Source organism: Argopecten irradians, chromosome 9 (genome assembly GCF_041381155.1).
Source record: "Argopecten irradians isolate NY chromosome 9, Ai_NY, whole genome shotgun sequence".
Taxonomy (NCBI): domain Eukaryota; kingdom Metazoa; phylum Mollusca; class Bivalvia; order Pectinida; family Pectinidae; genus Argopecten; species Argopecten irradians.
Window position 1 is genome coordinate 26012500 of NC_091142.1, and position 26293 is coordinate 26038792.

General features: G+C 35.2%; 1 protein-coding gene across 2 annotated transcripts in view; it reads left to right on the forward strand.

The window, feature by feature from the left end:
- The window catches only part of LOC138331890 (uncharacterized), an 87130-nt gene that overhangs the window by 31207 nt on the left and 29630 nt on the right, over positions 1-26293 (forward strand). For both annotated transcript variants that reach the window (XM_069279746.1, XM_069279747.1), the window contains exons 2-3: positions 22387-22494; positions 24428-24524. In XM_069279746.1, the coding sequence (XP_069135847.1) occupies positions 22387-22494; positions 24428-24524 (205 nt within the window). The remainder of the gene's footprint in view (positions 1-22386; positions 22495-24427; positions 24525-26293) is intronic.

Sequence of the window (26293 nt, forward strand, 5' to 3'; positions counted from 1 at the left end):
ATGAAGTCATCTTCGCCATTTGGACTTTTATTCAGAAACTCTCGCGTGACAAAGATACTGGGAACACGGTGGTGGAGTGGTTAAGATGTCTCGACATATTTCCACAAGATTGGGTCGCCATGTTGAATTGAATCCCATGTGGGGCAGTTTTCAGGTACTGACCGGTGGTCGGTGTTGTTTCTACGGGTCCTCAGCTTTCCTTCATCTAATAAACCTGGCACGTCCCTGACCATCTCTATTATATCAGGACGTTAAACTGATCAGACGGTAACAATCGAGGGGCTGGTAACCATTTATTACTCATCCCACCTGTATTTTGATCGGCTTGTCAATCTATTAATCCAAATGGACTTGTCCTGAATGGACCCAGGTGTCTGGTTCCGGGCGGACAACACGTGTGTGTGTTTTTATAACTAACAGGAAAGTAGAAAATACTACAAATACCTACAAAACGTTTGTCAGATAGACCAAACACGAATGTTTGATGAGAAAACAGTGGACAGTGGTCAACGTTTTCTTATTTTGACAGCCAGGTCTGACCGGCGTGGCATTTAAAAATATCGTATACGCCAACAATTATGTTTAGTGTCAAAAGCAATACCGACAATAAGGCCACCCAACTCCTTAATTAAATAAAGTGGGATCGTTACAGCCTGACACACGGGTACCAACAATACACATTTCCATTATGCTATCGGTGTGGTATTGGATTATCACTCCTTTATGGCCCTAAGATGTTAGTAAACTTAACGTAGTGCCTAGGGAGTGTTGTTGGTAAACAGGGGAGGCGTCGCTTGTCGTGGCCGTGTATACAATATAGACGGACTGAATAGCTTGTTAATTACATCGTTAGGGCAATTATTGACATAATCATTTAAATATTCATGACTGTTATTTAAACAGTTAGATTGGATGTGTGAATTGACCCCCGCACGCGTGGTCAAACTTTAACACCCATGTAAAAACAAACTTCATATTATTGAAATTTCCAGAGTTCAACTTAGAGTTTCTTTATTCTAACTTGTATTTGGCATATCTAACATCTTGTTGCATAGTGTATAATGTATAAATAAGCATAATTTTAGTGTTGGTATAAATATCACAATATTGAATATTTCTGCATAATACACTCGACAAAAGAAGTAAGGGAACCATATGTTTTATACGTACTAATTACATGAACAAATAATCTTATTTGTTTTCGCGAGCCTTATTTTGAGTGAAACCCACATTATCACAGCAATAAACTTCAAGGGGCAATTAAATAATACAAAATGGCATATCTCTGATCACTAAAATAATTACCGTATGTCGTTGAGGCATTAGATTACTTGAGTTCATCTGTCTAGAACAAGCGTATGATAATGGTTACCACAACGTTTTGGTGAACCACAAAACACTTCACTTAAATATTCGAGTATGCAAATATTAAAATGAATATGATTGCACCAAGGTATGATTTCTCAGAGGTTTGGATTTTTTTTTTAAAAACCCAACTTATCTTATGTATTTATTCTGCGAGAAACATATGTCTTTATCAAAAACATCAACAAATCTTCCTTCCGAGTATAGGACCCCCACGGAGTCTGAAAGCAGGTGGAGGATTACAACTCGAGAGGTTTCCAAACATAGCCGACATCTCAATGTCAGTGTCTACCTATCGTAACGATTTAACATCTCGTAAAAAATATCTTCATTCTACTTGAATTTCTAAATCCTTCTCTATCTACAACATAGGCCCTGAAGGAGTTCGTTCGACGTTGTACCACAGAATGGCTTCTGGCTATAGGAGATAAGGCTCTTGTGGAAGTCTTCACAAGGCATGAAGATACTGTCGAGAAGTAGTGTTTGTAGACTTATCTGGATTTGCAGAAATGTAACCCATTTTTTTCTATATAACAAAGTCTTAATCATTATTCCAAATACAATATTATATACACACTTTAGGTCATATCATCTGCATTGATCGGTATTTATATTTCTTTGCCTTTAGTAGACTTGGTATTAGACATAATTTAATTAATGTATAGAAAAAAGTGATGACCGCGATTTACATGTATTTAACGATATAGCCATTTGGATTAGAAACAAAATTACGTGCCTTGGTACTCGACATTGAATCAATAGTGTTCTTGATTTATTTTATTTATTCATCAATTTGTTGTAAATGAAAGATTAGCATCTGCATATGTTAAACAAACATTAAATTAGGATCATATATACCCCCAGTTAGCGTGCCGAAATCAGTCCAGAATGTTGATGTCATCCAGCTAAGGCAGACTTCACGAAAACCGCTGATACTAACCACTGTGCCCCCCTACGATATCGACGATATGTTTATATATGGTAGATATACATAAAGGTGCTGATGTGTAGGGCAAGGACTGAAGTGTTTTTATACTTGTAAATACCCACCGCACAGGGTCTCCTTGTAAGTTTAGCAGGTGGTGGATATGTGAATATTACATTTTATATAGCATATCACTCCATAGATATAATACTCGCTTCTGATAATGTATCCGATATTTTATACAGCATATCACTTCCCATATATACACTCGCTACTTATACTACATGATGTATCGAGCATGAAATTCAAAATATTTTGATAATTCGCCTAGACAGCTGTCAGTCAGGCCGTCTGGGTATCGTCAGTATATCTATAGGGAATAGTAGAATCAAAATCGTTATGATCTCTGGTATTCATCACATGTAAAGCAGTAGCCATTTGAACCAGAAACAAAGCTACATGTGTTGGTTATATGGATTACCTGGTGTAACATTCCTACAGACGAACATGATTTATGTTCGACATCTGTTAATTTTCATATCAAGAATTTTTATTCTGTATATTTTGTTCTCCATAGATCTTGTCGTTACATAGGAATGTCTTATCTTGGTTATAAATGTTACTTTTGTTTTGTTTTGTTTTAGTGTTATATCGTATATAATTCTGTTTTGGAACACAACGTTAGCTTATAATTCCATTATGTAACAATGCATGCATAGTCCAAATGGTAGTAAGATAACATACAACAAAATAACAAAAATGTTATTTTCTAAAGGGTCCAGGACATATTGTAGTCCAGTTTCATCAATTCGTTTCCATATGAAAAGTATTGATATCTAAAAGGAATTGCTGTTGTTCAACAAGCAACGTCAATATGCCTTTGCCCTTTCGACATGCTGCCATATTCTTTGATATGAAAGTATTAATCTTCTGCAGAATCGAGCGATTCATTTCATTGAGAAACTATAGTGCTGCTAAGTTTTATTGTATTGGTTTTGCATGAGTTCCATGCATTAATAATCAAAAATAAGATTTATCCTCAAATCCTAAAACATATGGTTTGACATCAAAATGCAGCCCGATGATTTTTTTCTTGTTAAGGATCCAATAAGTGCAATACATGCTGTCATTATTATCTCACAGTAGCATTAAGTAACATGACTGATGCTAACAGTCGTAGAAGCATTTGATCGAAGAACAGCTGGAACAAGCATGCTCGGCAATATCTCCATAAATCTTGTCCTATAAAAACAAACTGCCTTTCGCCTTGCACTCACTTTTTATAAACTATTTTTTCCAGCTAGTCTATCTTGTATCTTCCCAGTTGTCTCGTGTCTGTAAAAGCCTTTATCTGTAATTACACTCTCCCGACAGATGGCGTAAGGAAGCATTACTTAGTAGACATACAATCTTTTGATTTATTTCTGGGATATCATTCATTACGTCACAGCCGTTCAGAATGTAAGCGCGCGCTGACTAACCAGGATAAACATTTGATATATAAATCTGCGATGCGTCTGAGCGTGAAATGTTGTATCTTCCCAGTTGTCTCGTGTCTGTAAATGCCTTTATCGGTAATTACACTCTCCCGACAGATGGCGTAAGGAAGCATTACTTAGTAGACATACAATCTTTTGATTTATTTCTGGGATATCATTCATTACGTCACAGCCGTTCAGAATGTAAGCGCGCGCTGACTAACCAGGATAAACATTTGATATATAAATCTGCGATGCGTCTGAGCGTGAAATGTGGCTAACATACTGTGTTGTTATCCTTAACGTCCGACAAATCGCTTCTTGACATCGACATCACAGACTATACAAAGTCGTTAACCAATGGGCAAAAACGTCCTTTACCATGGATGAAAGCAGGTGAAATTTTGTGAGAGTTAAATTAAATCTTGGGATATTCAGAAAAAAATATTAAAAATACAAAGAGATCATGCCAACTTTAAATTGAAATATGACGGAGGAAGGGAGATTCCATCATCTGATTATTGACTAAGATAAACATAATTTGAAATATTTCACATGTTCCACATTATCAAGTTACTCTCCATCATCAGGAGGGGCAAGGGACATTAAAAACCGTTTTACTTTATTTTAAGAGACTAGTTCCGTATCATAACTATCAATTCAACTACATGTAGCATTTGAGAAGTGTTTTATATAAAACATGATTAGTTGTGACTAATTTTGATTAGCAACCCGTGAATGATTGTCGGTTGATAGACTTTGTTTTGTTTATTCAAAAATAGTTGAACAATGCTTAATTTAGAGTCAAAATATTAACAACAATTATACCTTATTATCGGTCGATAACAATTCGCAACAGAAGACAATGCCTGTTTCTTATGAACTATCAAAACATTAGCATTACTGCGGGTGGAGCTCGCGTGCATGTAGGTTTACTAAGTGGGATGACAGACGTATCTCCGTCCCTGTGTGACAGTTTACATGCATCACTATAACGCAGTCCGACAGAAAAATGATAAATTTCACGTGCATCCCACTACACGTGTGTGAATGAAGTAGATCACGCCCTCTGTCGGTGAGATTTGACGAGGTCACTGTATAGACAGTCCGAGATAACACGAATGACTTACTATCATGGAATGTTCTACCTCCAGATATTCACTGATTTCGGTTTACCTTACTATAAAACTTATGATGCCCGAGAAAGCATGCAAAACGAACTTCAAAAGTCTTTTTGAAGCTTTGTAGACTCTGAGTCAATTTATTTAATCTTTTTGAAGCTCCATGAACTCTGAGTCAATGTATCAACAGCTGTAAGATAACGTTTAGAATATTGCTACAGTTTTGACACATTTACTTCATTCGAGACCGAATAACCTTTCGTTTATGTGTTAAATTCAGTACATTTAGAGCAATTATGAGCAAAATTAACTTCTGAAAGATATTTTCATTATACGGCCTCTGAAATCACTATCACAAATGTGCAAATCTCGTTCGTAAATAAAAGATTACTATTTCCGGCAATCAGTATCATCAACATTTTTGTGGATGAAACCTGATAGTGTAGCGATTGAGTTGGAAATATATTTTACGTGAAACAACCAAAGCGGATCGGATACCGATATTTTAGCCAAGAGTTGCTAGTCACATGTACTTTGGGAGATAATTGTAGTTATCTTGATGCATTACTTTGTGTACCATTAGCAATACCAACTTTGTCAACAGAAATGGAACAATAAGGTTTAGATTTTCATTATTAAGCTCGAATATCTAGTTGTGATATTTAACTTACCTCAATGATTCTATGTAGTTTTAACGGATTTGAAGATTGAAATATTGGAATTTTAATTGCTGTCTGACCGTATGTCCCAGCCTGTTACCTCTGACTCCCTAGGCTAGGCTACAGACCGTCTCACTAAGAAGGTCCAGGCTAAGTTAAGCCTAATTAACCAAAATGTTGTTTGTGGAATGTTTAGCTGCAAATTCCAGATGGTATTTTTGTCTGGACATCCATACCGAAAGCATGGGCAGCTTACTGAACAAAATGTTGAAATTGGTAGACACAGCAACCTTACGCAATGAACCTTAATTACTGTTGCTATATTGAATATGTGGTAATCCACAAAAGGCAGAGATAGCTAGATTGTCATGCCTTTTACTAGTAATTGAAAGTTTGTTTGACTGGAGGATGCTACTTTCATAAAACGTTACGAAGAGTATGAAATATGCTAACAAAACATTTTAGTGAATCATTTGTGTGTTTTCTTAATTTCAAGGATGGTCAAATGTGCGGTTTTATTTGAACCAGCAACCGGGGAAGAGCACGCCAGAGGTCTTTAAGACTTCCAACAAATTAGAGGAAGTAAAGACGATGTGGTTCTTACTGGGTCGATACTAACGTGTCATAAGAGTCCCAAAGGACGATAACTCTAATTAATAATATTTATTTGTTTTAAATTATAGAAAATAGTTGAATGGTTATTTTCAATTTCTCAAAACTGTAGGCCTAGACAAATGTTTGTGCAATTTGACATGTGTTTATCTGTATGATTTAAATGGTTTATTATCATGTATCGCGAGATATGCAAAGAAAATACTTTCATGTCTATATCATTCCAATATTGTTCAATTATTTCATTTTTTTCATGTAATCGCCTTTGAAGTATCTCATTCTCTGCTTCGTTCGTCAGTTGTTTGACCACAAAAATGTACAGAAGCGTCACTATAAAAACCCAATGTTTTCGTTTGGTGCGAATTGAGATTGTCATAACAGAGTTTTATGTACCAGCCTAACATGTGGTTGGAAATGTATATTTAGATTTGTGGTAGTGTATGTGGAACACCTCTGGCAAGATCGAAAAGATACCCCACATTTTGTGGTCCGATTTCATCACAAACTGTAAACATATCACTGTGTTTATGAGTGTGCTATCATTTAGCGTGGAGATATGTTCATTCTGGAAATTTAAATATCAAGTTTGTTTATTAGACGGTGGCTAAATAAAACTAAAATCGACGATAGAGCGTCTTGAATGCCAAACATCCTGTTGCTTTAAAATGTACATTAACATTAAATGGTATTATCCATCGATTCGGTTTGAAAGAAAAAGTAATAAAATAAGCATTTTTGTAAACAAATATTTGTAATATACGAGGGAAAGCAATATAGAAATTTTTCATACAACAACTGAATAAGAAAAATGAATATCGAAATGATAAAGCTGAATCCCAATAAGGAGGTTTGTTTTTGTATCCTAGACAGACTAATATATATAACGTTTTTTAAACGTGAAATGAACATCACAACAACATTATGCTTTGATTCAAAGGAGAATTTTGCCAATCCATGCATGTATGAATGCAATTATGGATTTATCTGATATACCTTTTACGCGTCGATGCGTCAATTATGCTTAAAAAGATTAACATCAATCAAGGAAGATGTAGAAATATCAACGTACATGTTGTTTTTTAAGTACAATCAAAGGTTTAAGTGTAGTTTATTTTCATAGTTATCGTGCACAGAGAGGCAAATATACAGACATACTATAATCCTTTCCTTGAACTGATATATACAAATGAAACAAATAAAAAAGAAATGTGAATGAATCCCGCAGTGTATAATGATATATGATATGTTTAATGGTGTTTTGTTTGTGATAACCAGACGGAGACGTGATTGATGTTTCCACTTATTCAACAGGCTCAATGGGAATTGAATGTTCATGTTTATACCAGATAAAAGACAGTTTACCTCTGAAACAGCCTCCACTTGTCATGTAAGTCTATAATAGCCTGTCTATATTGAGTATGAGAGTTATTCATCTCTGTGGGGACATTAATTACGATGTAATCTTGTTGAACAACATAAAAACAGTCCGGGTGTTAACGTAACATTGGTTTTCCTGATTTATTATTGGATACACAAGCGACAAGATTTTCCATTATACTTTCGTGTAATGCGAGATCGTTGAAGGGCCGCTGATGTTGTTAATAATTAAACATGTTATTTTATGTCAATATCATCACAGCTTGATTTAAGTACAGTTTGTATTAATGTATCTATTTATGTAATGGATGATGATAGTATTATTATCCAAAAATTACACTGTTTAGATTTTGACGCCGAATAAATGATATGTTCGTCATAAAAATGGCAACACTTAATCCCGAAATATTAGTGTAATACTACATGGTGTTTTATGAGGAGAAACCATATCATAATATCTTAATAGTATCTTAAATCACTTAGGTATGATGCGTTTAGCATGGAACACCCCGCTGTTAAGTCAGCTTCACCATATCAACATTACCAAATAATTTATCTCCTCCCCATCTTCATTCCAACGTCAAAATAATTACAATGCCATATATTGCCCTTCATATTCCTTATTTCTCTCCCGCTGTTTACGTATTTTACGTTTTGCTATCTTCATTTTTCTTGTTGCAGTTTAAACCATTTTCATTCTAACTATAACAAGGACGCACAACACGAACATACTGCAGGCTCCCAAAATAACACCCACGTACTTCACATACAACATTAACATGGCTATTAACGGGACATCAATCTAACCAGCCATCCATCCTGTTATTTAACCTATTGTCCTCGCTTTCTTAACTCGATGTCTCACACTCGAATCACTTCACAGCAATGATTGAAAGTCAATGGCGTTGCTTTTGTATACCAGGAATGAATTCCATTAGGTTCAGAGATTCATTTCCTCTTTTTTTATATACTTTAGATGGTATCTGCTTTAAATGTTACAAAATGTGTCTTTATGGTAATAAGATGGATGATTCAATTTAGGTACTGACTAATGTTTTACTTCTTTCATTCTAACGTTCGACTTGTCGACTGTTAGCAACACCATGGGTCAGATAATATCTCAAATTTTACTGTTGAATTTTAATAACTTCTTATACTAGAGCGCATTTACGACAAAATGGCGAATAAAACCTAAATTACAGTCGTTATCATTCACGTATCTATAGTATTGATATATAGCGTGTCGTTAACTAAGTTAGGGTTTTTGACCCGTTACCAATAAGTTTGTGTACAGAGATGTCGACACGACTTGTGAATATATCATGTATATAGTCTACCGTTAAATTAAAAGCTCCCTCCTTGAATAAAATCTCCTCGTGTAAGAGACTTATAGCATATACGAGGCTAATTATATATACAGTGATCGGGGGATATCAGCCACCGTTTTGGCACAACTTCCACCGTCTCGTATCTGTTATATTAGCCATGAAACTTTTGGGTAGATACCAAATTCTCAGTAATGTTTTAAATATTATTCAGAGCTAGGATTGTTATTTACATTTTTATTCCACTGCTTTATTGATTTTATGATAATCTCTCACTAAATCCAGACTGTTTTTACAGTCCTTGACAGATAGGCCACGGATAACGAGTCGTTAAGATATCGATGTTTAACATAGGTATGCATTCTTAATGTTGATCAATATTCATATGTTTTTAGTATACAAGCCAGTTTTTAAAACTTCAAATTAACAATATGGCGTGAAGACGATCTAGATTGATTCCATATATGATGCGAATTACACTTGACTGCTTTAGAAACAGTGATATCGCCCTATTAACAGTTAGGATCATTTAAATAAGGAAGGTCTTCCCTATAAGCCACCCGTTGTCCATGTGATAAGTGCGTACTTTTGACAGACTGTGATATGTCCATGTGATAAGTGCGTACGTTTGAGAGACTTTGGTATGTCCATGTGATGAGTGCGTACTTTTACAGACTGTGGTATGTCCATGTGTGAGTGCGTACTTTAGGTATGAGTGCGTACTTTAGGTGACTGTGCTATGTCCATGTGATAAGTGCGTACTTTTGACAGACTGTGGTATGTCCATGTGATAAGTGCGTACTTTTGACAGACTGTGGTATGTCCATGTGATGAGTGCGTACTTTTGACAGACTGTGGTATGTCCATGTGATGAGTGCGTACTTTTGACAGACTGTGGTATGTCCATGTGAAAAGTGCGTACTTTTGACAGACTGTGGTATGTCCATGTGATAAGTGCGTACTTTTGACAGACTGTGGTATGTCCGTGTGATGAGTGCGTACTTTTGACAGACTGTGGTATGTCCGTGTGATGAGTGCGTACTTTTGACAGACTGTGGTATGTCCATGTGATGAGTGCGTACTTTTGACAGACTGTGGTATGTCCATGTGAAAAGTGCGTACTTTTGACAGACTGTGGTATGTCCATGTGATAAGTGCGTACTTTTGACAGACTGTGGTATGTCCGTGTGATGAGTGCGTATTTTTGACAGACTGTGATATGTCCATGTGAAAAGTGCGTACTTTTGACAGACTGTGGTATGTCCATGTGATAAGTGCGTACTTTTGACAGACTGTGGTATGTCCGTGTGATGAGTGCGTACTTTTGACAGACTGTGGTATGTCCTTGTGATGAGTGCGTACTTTTGACAGACTGTGGTATGTCCATGTGAAAAGTGCGTACTTTTGACAGACTGTGGTATGTCCGTGTGATGAGTGCGTACTTTTGACAGACTGTGGTATGTCCATGTGAAAAGTGCGTACTTTTGACAGACTGTGGTATGTCCATGTGAAAAGTGCGTACTTTTGACAGACTGTGGTATGTCCGTGTGATGAGTGCGTACTTTTGACAGACTGTGGTATGTCCGTGTTCTATCTCCATATAAAATGTCTTGCCCATTTTATGGTGTTATCTCACTGAAGAATGTACAGCCTGGTCACTATAATGACAAAATACAAAACCCAAGTTTAGATTAAAACGAATACATAAAACATGTCTTATATTATTTCCTATATGATTTGAAGTACAATTTAAAATTGACCTTGAACTAAATGGGGAAGGTTAAAAGTGTCTTTAGCCACATATGAAATGTTTTACAGGCAACAGTGTGTCTATACATGTGTATAGCGTTCTGGCATTGACAGAAACTGCTTTCCCTCGCATACATGATACATTAATAGATGATGAAGATTTAATCTGTGTTTGTATTGCTACATTAATTCCGATGAGGATTAACTACTCGAGAATTCACTATTTCACTTAAATACGAACCGATACTGTTAATTTATTTCTCTTTTACGGCCTTCCCAATTCGAGTTCACTGAAAGGGAGATAACTGTTATAACCAAAGGGAGACAATTAATAGGTAACATACCACTAATTTTGCGAATCATTAGTTTGATGCTGAATCGGTATTATTAATCACATACGTAGATCGAGTGCCCGATAATATAGTATGCTTTTAGTTAATGAAACATTGGAAATAAAGGACATGATAAGATCATCCTGTCCAATATAATGATTATTAAAAATATTATGGCCTGGCCAAATATGCCAAGCGCAAGTTATAAATCATATCGTAATGGCGAAATGTCATCAATTGTTTTTATTCTCAATTAATTGAAACTAGCTAAATATTAAGGATCTGATTGTCATATGCACTAATAGATAATAAGTTCACAATAAATATATATTGGATCGCGTTGTAGTATATAATGATTTTGTGGAATATAGAAGTCTGAGCGTATATGAATCATCCAGTTTTGTGGTGTCATCTTTTAAGAGGATTCTTGACAAGTCTCTGGAACAAATTCCCAAAATGATTAAATTGTTATGACACGAAGTATAATTACTACGATTACAATATGCGTGTTTTTTAGAGTAAAACCAACCAATGCAAAGACATTCGTTTATACCTAATTTTATTATTTATGTATCAGCAAACGTCATTTCAAAGTACAATCTACTACAACGAAAATACTAATTGACTGTTACAGCGGCATTAACTTTAGTTACACTTAATATTGTCTTATTTCTGCTGGAATCACCTTTGATGTTGTCACCTCCACCTTCAAATGTCTGACGAGCTCGATCTCACGGTTAGTAATTCACACGCCAAAATGGTGGTGCAACACCTACAAAATATACAGTGATCTCTCCCGCTGACTTTTATTTGTATTTTCTGTATTGTTTGAACAGTAAATAACTACCTACGTCTGTCAACAATGTGCGACAGTTAACGAGTCGCCGTATTCTGTGGTAACTTAATGAACGGGTCACCGCGTCGGTTTCCAGTCTAGGTGAATTCAATGGTACAATTTAGCTTGAAAACAGGTTTTTCTTCTTATCGCCAGGAAGCTGATTTTTCTTGTGGACAATGAGTGTGATTCAGGTTTCAAACAAATTGTAAATAAGATACATTCACACGCTTCAGTTATTTATTAAAATACCAGGGCAAGGTGACTCGAATTTCATAATTTAGAAATAACGAATGACTCTATCTGTATCAGAAAGGTCCATCTTTGTTTGAAGATGTCAAAGCTTTTGTTGGCACGTGTGTGAACATCACAAAACATTTTAGGACCTCTGTAACCAGGCGGATACCAGTTCAGCATATAGTCATAAAAGGAGTAAAACTGAATAAAGATAATGAATCCTAATTTTCAGTTTTGCCTCATGATGCATTCCAAACGAGCAACCTAATATTACTATATGACGAACCTTGTTTCATCGATATCGCTGAGATTTTGCTTGAAATTATTCGAATTATTCATCTGAAAACATTGCAATGGTAACGGGTCCCTTCCGTAGCTTATATTTCCTAAGTTCTGTAAATGCTTCCCAATAGCGAAACTTACTTTTAAGGAAATGCTTTTCATTAAACAAAGGAACGTTGAGAAATAGGGCCAGAAAGTATATCATATTTTTTTAGAAACGAATATTGTCTATTTCATTAGAACGAAAAAGATGGTCTAGGCTAATTAAAAGATGCTTCGTTTCGGTTTCCAGTGCTTATGTATCGTAAACAGTTTTAGGAGAATCTAGGGTTTTCGTGTCTTGTTTCCATTCATTAGTACACGAGGGCTTCAAGGTGGCGTGCTTGAAGTCAACTTTAAGGTTCATGTATATCTGGTTGCAGACATGTGAAATTGCAAAAATATCAAAGACACCTAAAATGATAAACCTTTAAGTCAAACATCTTAAATAATGTATTTACTCGTTTGAAGTCACCCGGAGCCAGCAACATATAAACATTATATACACTATACATTAGCCCCAAAACTACATAGTATATGTTGTGTTGCAGACAAAAAGTGACAAAGCAAAGGCAGTTATATTCATATGATTTTAATTAGGATTTTTCTATATGTGTATATTTATATACAGTATATAGTATAAACTAATACTAAATACAGTTATGCTTGACTAATCCGGATCATAAAATGTTTATTATGATATATATTTAGGTCATGGGAATGTTTCAGACAAATCCTAACAATAGGTTTACTGACAAAGCATTGCGCATTGTTCTTGAATTGTTTTCCTAAATAACAAAAGGTAAAAGGAAATAGTCTAAAACGCTCTATTTTATGATACTTTGTCCTTTGTCAACCATGCATAGCCACTGACACACAGAATGACCTACCATTGTGTGCCGATATCACCGATACATCTATGCTATCTATACTATCTGTAGACCAAGAATCTATTTCAGGGCAGGTCATCTGAAATAAGCATCCTCTGTTTGCATTCATGGTGTCAATCGAGGTCAAGTTAAATTGATGAGCACAGATGTCACTTTCTTGAACCTGGTGCATTTAGATATAAGTCGATATACCAGAGACTATCGGAGAGTGAATTATGTTAGCGTTGCACTAATTTATCAAGTCTGACATTTGATATTTCCAAACATTACGAAAATTGCACTATAGGAATTTTGATCCTCTAGGCCTGACATAGGTTACCACTGAATGGGTTCATTGAACATTCGGGTTATTTGCTGTTGATTTAAACTGATCGACATTTTTATTGCCACATTTAGAATTAAATTTCTAAATAATTTTTGAGATATGCATGGCATGGTATTCATATATTTTATTTCATCGTGCTTAAACTTGACATGATTGATAACAGGCGCCACCTGGTGATGATGACAGGCGCCACCTGGTGGTAGATTGTCACTAAGTCCACGAACAACAACCCTTACTATCGATCACTGTCGTCACTGTCCTATATAGGTAAACACTTGAAGATTTCATTAAACTCCTGTCAATCACTAAATTAAAGATACAGTTCAAACTTTAAAGGCCCTTCAGTCAAATCGGTCATTACGTTTGTTAAATTATGGAGGTAGAGTAACATGATAATATTAAGTAAAAGTGTTCCTTCATTGTGGATTTTATCTTTATGTATATATTTATGCTAACAAATTGTCATTATACGTGATTTCTGGTATGTTTTGAATACCTTATAATTATGAAGTATATACAGTGTATATAGAAATTAAAATAGAAATATGTAAATTAATCTGCCTAGTTTTACCATCATATGTTGTGGTTTTTAGATAGATATCCAATTTTACTTATATTTCACTCTGGTATCAATATTGTCCACCCGAAACAAATTGTATTTTTGAATAAATCATTACATTAAATTTGAGAGCATAAACAACATATGTATCAAATTGTAATGATTCATTTGAATTTTTGAAAACTAGATACTATCCACATGACTTATTTGACGGCATCAATTGTTACATAACACTCTGCACACGCAATCAATATTGGACCTCTGGCATCCGTCAGGGAGCCATTCTGTCCCTATTATAATTGATTGACAAATGCAGACATGATTGTCCTTATCCGCCAGATGGATTTCAGTAATGCTATTGAGATCAAAAAGTCTATAATCTGAAGTCCCCATATCGAATACAATCTAAATGTCATATCATTACTATAGGGTACTCTTAGTCATAATGTTTTATTGTGAAACACATTTAAATATGCTGTCCGTGCGATTCTAAACAAAGTTATAAACTTCCATAAATCTCTCGTGTTTCGAGGTCGCCGACCTTAGTGTAGATTTGGTTACTATTGTGGTATGCTTTTTAATTGATGGCGGCCTTGAAATTGAAACACTTATACACCCTTCCCCATAACATACTGGGATTTTAATGACACAAATGTAATAAAGTGTTCGGTAGAGTATGATATACTAGTAGGCTTGACACCATCTCCATATGTATGGCTTCGTACCGAACAGCTGCTCCTTCCTACCTTCTGGAGTTACTTCCCTTCGTTTCACTCCGGCAGTACTGACGGAGTAAAAAGAGGGGACGTAACTCTGATAAATCAGATCGCTAATAACACTATTGTTTCAAAATAATAGTCAGTTAATGAATTTAATAATCCCGAACCATGTGTATCTATTAGGCGATTTGTATTACTTGTAGGTATTATTTGCAAATGTTTTCATTATTACATCTGTAATAAAACTAAAACTTAAGATAAAAATAAAATATTGAAGTTAGAAAATATTCAATCTAATTCGAATCCTACATGACAATATGTGTACAACACTTTGTTGGGAGATCCTTTGAAGACCTAAACTTTGGTATGTGTATCGGACACTGGTTTCATTAATCCCAGATTATCGCGAGGTTTTAACACTCTCTGTGTCGTGTTTTCCCCGCGGCTGTTTTATCTGTTATGGTCAAATGTTAAATAGAATCTACACGATTTTTATATCTATTTGTAGTATACAACAGATTTACCCCTTTCGTTTATTTATTACTTGTTTAAACCAGATTAAGTAGAACACTTGATCCCCATTTTGATTACGATGATAAGTTAATAAGCCGGAAGATTTATTTTGATATATGTCTGGACAAGAATCCCTATTTTAGTATACACACTGACAAAATCATTTGATTTTGGAACGTGCAAATAGAAGACCACACGTTTTTCGCTTAGAATGTTTACGAATATCAATTGGAATAATTTCAAAATGGATTTATTTTAAAAATATCGAAATATGTGGTATTAATTACGTCACAAATGGTTCAAGTTGAAGTATTACAAGGAATTCAGCTTCACCATATTCACAATAATTGGGAATTACTTGAAATGAACAACGATTGACAATAATTTTCAAAATATCTGAACTGAGGCTAACTTTGGTGAACGAGGAATGTCGGGAATGTGATGTGATCGATATGGACATGGTATGTCCAAGGATTAGGTCGAACGGATATCTAAGTTTATGAGCACTCCCTAGGGATCTAGATGGGGTTTGTGGTATCAAAGCAGATTGATATACATGTAAGTATGAAATACTGGTCATTCTACGCGATTGATCGAATTCTGTCCGATTGCGATAAGTTCTTAATACCTATACCACGATGTTTCGAAATGACCCGAAGTGGGTAGTGACTAAGTGTCAATATCCTTTTGTGGTCCTTACGAAAACTTCAGGTTTAATTAGAATATTCCGATTTGATCACGCCATGCATAGAGTACCATTATCTTATTGGTTAGAAAAATAAATAGAATTGGATTTGAATGTATCTATTGATTGAGTTTATGTTATTTGGCATAACGTTTGATTAATAGTAAGGTTCTGTTAAGAACAGTTCATGGTTTGGAGGCGGAGGGAAGCCGGAGTTCCCTGAAAGAAACTACCGACACTTCAATGATAAAACGTAGGAAATATACACAAAATTCCCCATACAGACGTATTCTGTATTTGCATATTACAGAGTTATCTACCCTTGCGGGTATGTATCGATTGTGACGTCACGTGTTTGCGAGCGTAACGTCATACATTTCGATGGAAACGACGTGGATTTCGCTCACAAAATATGACGTAACAAATACCTACCCGTAAGGGAACTAACTCTGTAATATGCAAAGACGGAATATACAAGAGTCATTCCACGAAACATAAAACGAGCTTGTATCTGGAAATAAATGATTTATACCAAACAATTAATGAAGATCCATGGCCAGATATCTTCCATGTATTCTAAATATCGGTTTAAAGTTAATATCATACATTCTGTTTTGTTTACATCAAGTGGTGTATCACAGTCAGTTATATTGAGCTACATTTACATTTGTGTGTTTATCTCGAACAATAATTATAAAAATATATATTCTAATCGATAGACATCAATGTGTTCGTTAAACAGCACCGAGATGACTGTTACATTCAATAGCTTCAAGAGGTGCTCTGTGTTGAACTTAATCCTCATGTTTTTAAGCAAAGCGTTCTTGAATTTAACGCACTCAGCGTAATCAATTTCATAGCATGTAATATCCCCGAGTAAACTCGTGGATCAAAGCGGATATAGAAATATACATGGATTTAACTATCATGATTGAAGTTTGAAGTCAAGATAACATTTCTTTACAGAACTTCTTAAGTGTGTATTTTAATGGGTTTCAATTTCATTTTTATCTGAGAGAGATGTTTTGTACCATATAGAAGTTACATAATAGATGTTTTACGGACGCTTGCACAATGTTCTTTAGATCCATTTGATTAAGTAGCGTCTATTCTATATCACGTGATCCAATAAATAATTACTGGTTTATGCGCATTTTCATATATTAATATACATTAATAGATGAAAATAAAACTAAAATCTACATCTAATGTTTAACACAATATAGGCCGAAAAAATGCATATGTCTGTTTAGGCTTACATTGGTAAAAAATAGGGTCGGTAGGTTGCGTATTTTTTTTTTTTTTTTTTTTTTTTTTTTGTGTTTGTTTGTCCACCACTCTAAAATAATTTCCGGAACCAGCGTCTGAGATCGAAATCCCGACTTTTTTAAATATCTTTCTTAGAAAAGAGGAGGGGAGGGGATCGGATCGTGTTAAAAAATTGGGTCGAAAAAGCTCATAAACATCTTATATGCTGTTCTGTCATTATGTCATTATGGAAATTCTATCTTTTGCTTGTTTGTGGTACAGCGTAATTTCAATTTCGCTATAGTATTAAGTTTGGCGTAGTTTTTCTATATATAATGGATTCCATAAAGGGCTTGATATCGTCAAGTTGACCAAACATTTAAGTATAATAATGACACATGCAATGAATAACCATATATCGATAAGTTCATTAAATCGGAAAGAAATTATCATCTTCATAAACGTTTTTATACCAGCTATCATCGTTAATAATTATTTCACAAAAATAAATCTTTTAAAGTAGTGTCTGGGTATTCCAACAAACAAAAACTGAAAATATCGGTATTTATGTTTCTAAACTTATCTCTCTGGCCATCAAAAATCATCAGTTATTACAATATGACAAATCCCACCTACTTCCGCTCTAATATTTATAATGTGTCACGCTGTTTCACAAACACAAATCCAGTGGTTTTTCATCTATAAACGAAAACTAGGTAACAGTTCGGCAGTTAAAATGTTCAAAAATAATTTTCTTTATAATTATAGCCAGGACGAAGTTAAAGGCCATAGGGTCAGACAGTAAAGATCTGGTAATCACTTTTTCTTCAGAACTGTAGGTGTCTCTGGGTTCAGAAATACCATACATGATCCTCGTTTAAATAACCCTTAAAATCATTATCAGTGTACTTTAACTTCACTGCGGTGCAACACGAACAAACGAGCTTTGTTGGAAATTGACACTTTAAACATTTTGTGAAGAATAGGAACCGAAAGAAATTTAAAAAATATTCCCCATTTTGATTTGTTATAAAACGTTTTGCGTTATAAATCATTCAGGATATTGTTGCCGTCATTTATGCACAGTAACTGTCTTAGAGAGTTGAATCACAGGACTGTGATGTTCTGTTGACATAATATATATGTTGGCAGGATGTCGATATCCTGTGTTTGAAGGGATTATATCCATAATATGCGTTTTTATGGGATAATTATAATGAAAACCCACTGATATTAATTACAGTACATGCACTATGATAATCACTGATATTAATAAAAGTACATATACTATGAAAATCCCGGTCGAATTAGTACTCGGCTATTGATAACATGTGAGGTATTTACATCCAGAAGCTTTCAGCAATGGCGACAGTGTACATAACTAGCCCTGTTAAGGAATCGATAGTGTACTTAAGTAGATTTTGTTTATAAGAAATACCTGATATTTATTATTGATGCTTCCTGACGTTTGACTGATAACACTCGATTAATAGGCTTTCTAAAACCAATATCGACGTTTTTGAGGTTGACACTATATTTGTATAACCCGTTCGGTTTGCGGGTCGTCAATACGTATCCGGGTCAAATGTAAGTAAATACATGTACAACTACTTCATGACAGTGAGGTATTTATTATTTATCTGGATATTGACCAAACAACCTTAACTGGATCGATTTTCTGTTGACATTTCCTCCCTCCTTAAAATGGCTTTCAAGATTTCCTTTGTATCGGGAATATACCTGACGACGTTTGACCGGTTGGGTCGTAAATGAATCGAAGTCTTCCTTTAGTTGACTTGGTCCAGCCTATGTTGACAACCAATCAATTGATTGGTTATCGATCTTAAGATCAATACACAGAAAGGTGTAGTAATTTGCGGTAGTCACGTACTTCAGCAACACGACGACAGATCGTTCTAATTTACAACCCAAACACATGTCCGGAATCATTCCAAATGTCTGATTGTCACGCCGGCCTTCCTAGTTAAGTAAAGAAAATGGCCAGCCGAACATCAAAGACTGTCTGTTCCCTGGCTCATTTAATTAAAAGCTGTCAATGGCTCTGTGATATGCAGCAGTAGAAATGTATCATGGACATTCAGAAAAGCCGGCGATGTTTCTAAAAAAAATCGCATTTTGCTAGTTAAAACCATCTGAGAACGTTTCATATAACATTGATAATTTTAAAGAGATATTACATATAATTGTAATATGCTGTAATAGTATTAAGCACTTTTTGTACAAAATATACTATCTGTTTATCATACTGAAAATGTTTAATTAACATCGGCTTTCCTTATCTCTGTCCTCACAGAATTTAGAGACATATATAGTACACTATCTATATATAAATGTCTACAGCATTTTGATCTATTAGAGTTACATGAACAATATACCGGTATATACCTTCCATAAGTTACCATCCTTCATTTCAAAGGGCAGTAACTCTGACTCGCCGGCCGGTGTAAACGAAGGGAAGTAATTCTGATATATCAGAATGTCCTCGCACCATCATCTGTATATGTGCGTGTGCACATTTTGGTGCATGACTACACGCTCTTGAAAACAAATATCTATTAGCATATAATGATGCAGTTTTGGATGCCATCATTGCTTCTTATCTGCCATGGATTTCAATAATAAACTGCTACAACATGTACATGCAAAGGGCTTTTGCTCCAAACCCTTGTGTGTCTGTCCCTTACTTCGCCAGTTCATTTGATTCCGTTGGGGCAATAAACAGTTTGAAAAATGGCATGCTAATGTTTAATTTCAACAAGAAATCAGGGATATGAGCCCTGTGTCGGACCCTTGAGACATATGCCCTTTGTTTTGTAAAGAAAATTTTGATGTAAGGCTGTTTATAATTTCTCCAAACCTTCGCGTGGGGCAACGTGATAAAAACAGTAATATAGGTGTATCAATTGGTCGGCCTGACCTCTGGCGGCAGATCGCGTGTGACTTGTACGTGTCGTTAACAAGATAAGGAAACGCTTTGTCTTTGGTAAATCTGGTGAAATAAGTATACTCCGGCACAGATGATGGAAGCCGTGTATCGACAGCCTCTCATAAAACAGAATCTCAAATCGCACGTTTTAGTCCGAGTATCCTCTTACCCCATTGACGGTCAGTAGATATGACATTTTTATACCTAGTATCATCTGACCCTATCAACCATTTAAGGCGTTTGGGCTCTATTCAATCACTTTCCCTTATCCTATAGCTACAACCAGACGGAATATTAACCCGTGTTTTTAGTCATGACGCCATACTTACATTCAGTCCAGTCCAGTACATTTCTCTTTTCCACAACATCGTGTTTGGATACATACAAAACAATAACATACATGCTTGTATATTCAACGTACTAGAGTCATCATGGAAATGAAATTCGGCTCAACATTAAACTTGTAGAAATTATGCGAAATCAAATACATAGACGGAGGCATGAGTCGGGGACTATTGAACATCGAACATTAGAGAAATAGCAAACTAATTTTAAGTGTTTAGTGTCGAGATGACTTGTCTGTTATTCAATCATTTTGGTCATTATATCCTGTCAATATAATTTGTGAAATGAAATGAAGTGTGATATGACACAAGCCGTTACATGTATCTGTGCAGACATATCTACCAGAAGTTCTACTTTCACTTTCCACAAGATTTGTTCCGTATCTGTTTCCATACTCCACGAAACAATCCGTCTTTGGTTGATGTTCGATACCTTTGTTCCCAGGTGTAGTACATGTATGTAGGTCGGGTAGCGGTACGTAATTACAGGGTCTATATCTAATATACCTGTTCGCGTGAGTAGGGCCACTTAATACCTAGGGCACGTGCTTTGTTCTTTGTGCGTGATTGATAAAATATCTGAGGAATTACGGGTCAAAACAGGTGTGTGAGGTGCTGATATGTGGACCAAGTACATAAAAAATGACGCTAACAAAATGGTCCAGAATTTTATGTTCATGTTGTTGTTAAATTGTTTTGTCCTTTTGGAAGTGACCTTTCACACTAATCTCATGAAAGTGTAGTTGTATATTCTGTTGGTTATCAATTAACGTTAAAATATTGACCTGAATATGACCGGTTCACTACCCTATTCATGCCATATTAATGAAAACCTACATGTAGTATGTACATATTTGTAGCTTCACCGCTAGGGATAGAGGATTTACCTCCCTTGACGTGGTGGCTCGATGCTAGATCTGATTCCAGTTACAACATGTTGAATTAGATTTTGTATATTGCTTTAATAACGTATTCTCCAATGCTCCTACACAAGAAACATCTCCTGCTAATATAAACAGAATGATTAAATGTACTCTCATTTAACAATAATGGTACCGGCTGACCCTACAATGATAAATTTAAATCAATATTTAAAATTAAGTGACAGTATCGACGAGCAATAGAATACAATGTACACTAGGACTATATCAGATATACGCGTGGTAATAACAGTTCTATTGTGTCGTCTGCTCGTCCATATGTAGTATATATAAGCTCCTTTGTTTGCCGTTTACAAATGGCCATAAGAATATCGATACATTCCTTGGAAGACAAACAAAACCGGTTTCCAATCATTGATTTTTGCTTTCATTTGACATGTGCTATTATCATAAGCAGCTTATTATTTATCATGCGTACCGATTCTAACAAATTAAATTTCATTGCTGATACTGCACCTACCCTGCATGGATAAAAACTACAGTGGGGTAGTTTTATGTTTCTATTTGTGACTTTGAAATGCAATGGATTCTAACTACGACGAAAATAACGACGAGTGCGACGATGCATGCTCTGTGATAGAATCATGTTACATACAGATTTGTGTAAGACTTTGTTTCCATTCCGGATATATTCGGGAAATTGATGAAACGAAATTTGTTTTAATAAAAACTTTGGAAATATTTGCAACTTTCCGGATATGCGGTGATATCATTACATTTGAAATGCAACAAACGGGATTTTCGAATACTTTTGTGAAAAGTTATAATTTTATGTTATTGATTTTTTTCTTTTCAAAACCTTTTTATTGCGTTTCTTTTCATTTTTGTCTGGTTTATGAAAAAATTGATTAATATTGTTTTCCGTTTGGTGTCTTTCAGGTCCAGGAACTGGCGGGAAGATGTACGTGTCCAGTCCAGTTCCCGATCATAAAAGTCGGAGAAGGGAAATACAAAATCGGGGACTCCCAAACCCTGGTATTTGTCCGGGTAAGTCTTTTGTTTTGAATTGCTATCTCCCTGTACACTCCTCTCTTAATGTATATACTCGGTTTTCGTGTTCACGTGTCGATAAACCCTAAAATAGAGAATGTTTATACTTTCCTATATGGACAATCTTTATCATATATGGAGAATTGGATGTAACCGTGATACTACTATAGCAATCTATCCCAGTATGTTTACGTTTATACCGTAAAGGTTTCAATTTCACGTCGAATTCCAATCGGTCGGGCGTGGCTACAGAATTGTGTATCCGCACTTGAATTAAGGTGTTAGATTATTGATGAAGGTATTAATTAGAAATGCATTCAAGGCTATTTAGGTTAATGTGATGACAAGATATACATTTAAATTAAACTCTGCATCACGCGTGGTATATTTCAATTTACAATGTATCGAGTTTAAATTCCTAACGAATGAAAATATATAATTTAACAATTTTAGAATATCAATGTAAAAGGTCGAATAGACACATATATTGCTTTAGCTAAAATTATAAAGGACGATAATTTATCATGCAAGTTTACACTCCTAAGAATATTTGTAATTGTTATGAATTAATGTCACTATTAGAAGTCTCGATATCTATCCCTAGTTGTCTTGGAACTAAGCACGTGTAGACTGACACAAGTACAGTGTATACATAGTATTGAACATTTTAATCTTCTACTTCCGAAGGGTTTTTATCGCTGATCAATACAGTCATGTCATTAATTCTGGACTGACCCCTTATTTGACATCACTTTCGCCATCTGGTGGCATTAAAACCTACCCTCCTGCCAAATCTAGTATTGACTCTGAGATAACGATGGGTCGAGTTATCGCCCCTTATCTCTAAATGTGCCATAACAAGTTCCGACGCATCTTCAGCTTTAAATGTACACGTATGTCAAAACTTATAGGTACATACAAAAGGAGTTTATTCAAAAGAAATAAAATATCAAGATCAAACGCTTCAAAAAATAACACTTTTCGAAAATCAATATTTCAATTTTCATTTATATAGATAAATATTAACTTATCTTCATGAAACTATTTCATCTTAATGTCAGTAGTTGTTTGAATGGCTATGCGGCTCACCTGTTGTTTAGCTCAGGTAAATGTACAACGATATTATCTACAAACTATTCAACATACGGGGGGTGATCTAGAATTTATCGATATGTACTTTAGTTGACCTCTCTGCATCGACTGTTTCAAAGGAACCAAATATCCGCCAATAAATGTATATGTGTTTTTATCTATGTACACAGCATGTACAAATTACATATAGGAGTTCACAGCCTACAATTTAAATGTTTCCAGAGTCTAACAGCTACCACATACATACTTGCCATGCCAGATGCAGAAATTCATTATTAATTTTGCGATTTAGATTGCTATCCATTTTCGATATACTGTACCATAAATATATGCTATAATAGAATATATATGTTATGATATCAGTAACATATGTACACTGCTAACTCTGCAGGTCTATACATATACAATACACAATTCGTATAGATGCCATACTCAATGAAATCAAAATAATATTGAGGTGATAAAAACACGTGTCCATTGGCTGTTTATGATCTCACATCAGTTTCCTACCTTGTAAATGACACAGGGTGTTGCATATACATATATACATTGTATATTCTGAAGATTGCTATGCTTTACTGGATGATTTACCGACTTTCTTGTTATATACCATGGGTGCATAAAAGACACAGGTACTTGTCACAAATTTCCAACCAAGACCAATATACTATATACATTGTATACACATACTTTTGTCTTCTATAATTCATATATTTTGAACTCTGGTTAGAAAATTCTTGCCATGTCCCTGTGATAAAAGCATTTTTTGATACATTATTATCTTTTATATAATGTGTTTTTTCCCCGTTTTTAATGACATCTAACATTTTATTTCCAGATCCTCCGGAATCACGTGATGATCCGCGTGGGAGGGGGCTGGGACACCCTAGAACACTACCTCGATAAACACGATCCATGTCGATGTGGGTTTGCAGGTAAGGCTATTTGGATCTCGCGTTTCAGCCTCTTTAACTCCAATCACATCCGCATCTTTGCATTCCCCATCGTCAACCCCGCCAAAATCGACCCCAATATAATCCCCCACAATAACCCCACCCACTCCCTATCTCTGATAGCATCACCAACACCACCCCATCCTCAACATCCCAGATCCCCTTCATCCCAACATACACGATCTATTTAAGTTTGGACAGTCCATTTCTAGTACATCCTCGATAATCCAGGGGTTACTAGATATAACGACCTTGATAATAACCCATGGAATATCGAGTCTCTAGCATTGTCACCATTAATTGTCAAGTTTGCGTTATGTTTCAATGATACGCCAAATAAAAAAGTGGCACAGTCGCCGTGATATTGTAGGTCTGAGAACGGTCGTGTCTATGGTTCCATATATGCACACTAAAGCTCTCCAGCCTCACTAAGCGGCACTCTCCTGATATACCGGGACGTTAGATTTCTACACGGGTGTACGAAGTAGGCAATAAATATAGTATGTATGTGTCGGGTAGCTAGATTTATTCCTCCTATCGTCTCAAGTGGCCCCCTATAATCTCGATCTTGTATACATATAAAATTACAACATCTATGTGGATCGGTATAAAACCGCATGGGGTTGATCATTGGCCCTTCGTCTTTCGGTAGCGAGTTCGGGGTCAGTTACAAGGATTTTCTCTGGGTACTCCGGATTTCCTCGTTCCTCTTAACTTGGTACGGCCTGTTTATAGTTAAAAAAGCGAAACGGCCTGTTTATAGTTAAAAAAGCGAAACAGTTTGTTTTTAACTCTGAACTGAGTAAATAAATCCATGTGCTTGTTCTTTATATGATATATCATTTAAAGTTTACAACAGGATATTGATATAAACCCTTTAATTATCTTGGACATAATTTTTTTTATATAAAATGTACATGTACTTGGATTTATATTTCGTGAGTTCTACTTTCACTTCTTCACCTTTCATTAAAGTTCTAGAGTAGAGTGTTATTTAATGTCTTCCCAGTGTATGGCTATAGAAAATTGTAATTGCATGATATAATTATACATGTAAAACATTTTCCGTGATTGTATTATGTATTAAAAGTCTTAGGCTATCAGATAGTCATACTTATGTTAAGTTCCAATATAAAATGTGTATTCATCTAGTCGTCAACCGATACTTTAATGTGCACGGCTTTTTAATGCTGATTTTTATCTTAATTAAATTTCTTATTTCTGAGTGAACTTTTTTTTATAATGTTATAAATTATACATGTATGTGATATTGCTTTATCGTTGAATTAAGATTGTTTAATCCATGAGCTTGAAAAAAGAAAGAAAAAACCCACCTTTAAAAGTGTAATTAGGTAGAGTTTGTCTATTCCTATGAAATAACATTAGGATAGATTGATGTATCCCCTTATGTCATTTACATTACATGTTGTACTTAAAGCCGCATAATCCGTATCTTTCAGGGTCCGTAAATCAACAAAAGAAAATTAGGGTACATATATTATAAAAAGTTATCAACTTTCCCCTAATTACACATCCAAAAAGTCCCGAGTTCAAAAGAAATTAATGATTAAAAATTCGATATCCAGAGTGTTTGAATATGCATTTTCAATCGTAGACGATCACGTGACTTTCCAGACCAAACGAAATGGCGTGCCCAGTCAAAAGTGTGTCGTTCATGTTAGCAGGAACTTCTACGGAAGAACTTGTTACTTATCATGAACAAGTGAATGTTTTGTTATGTGATGAAGTTA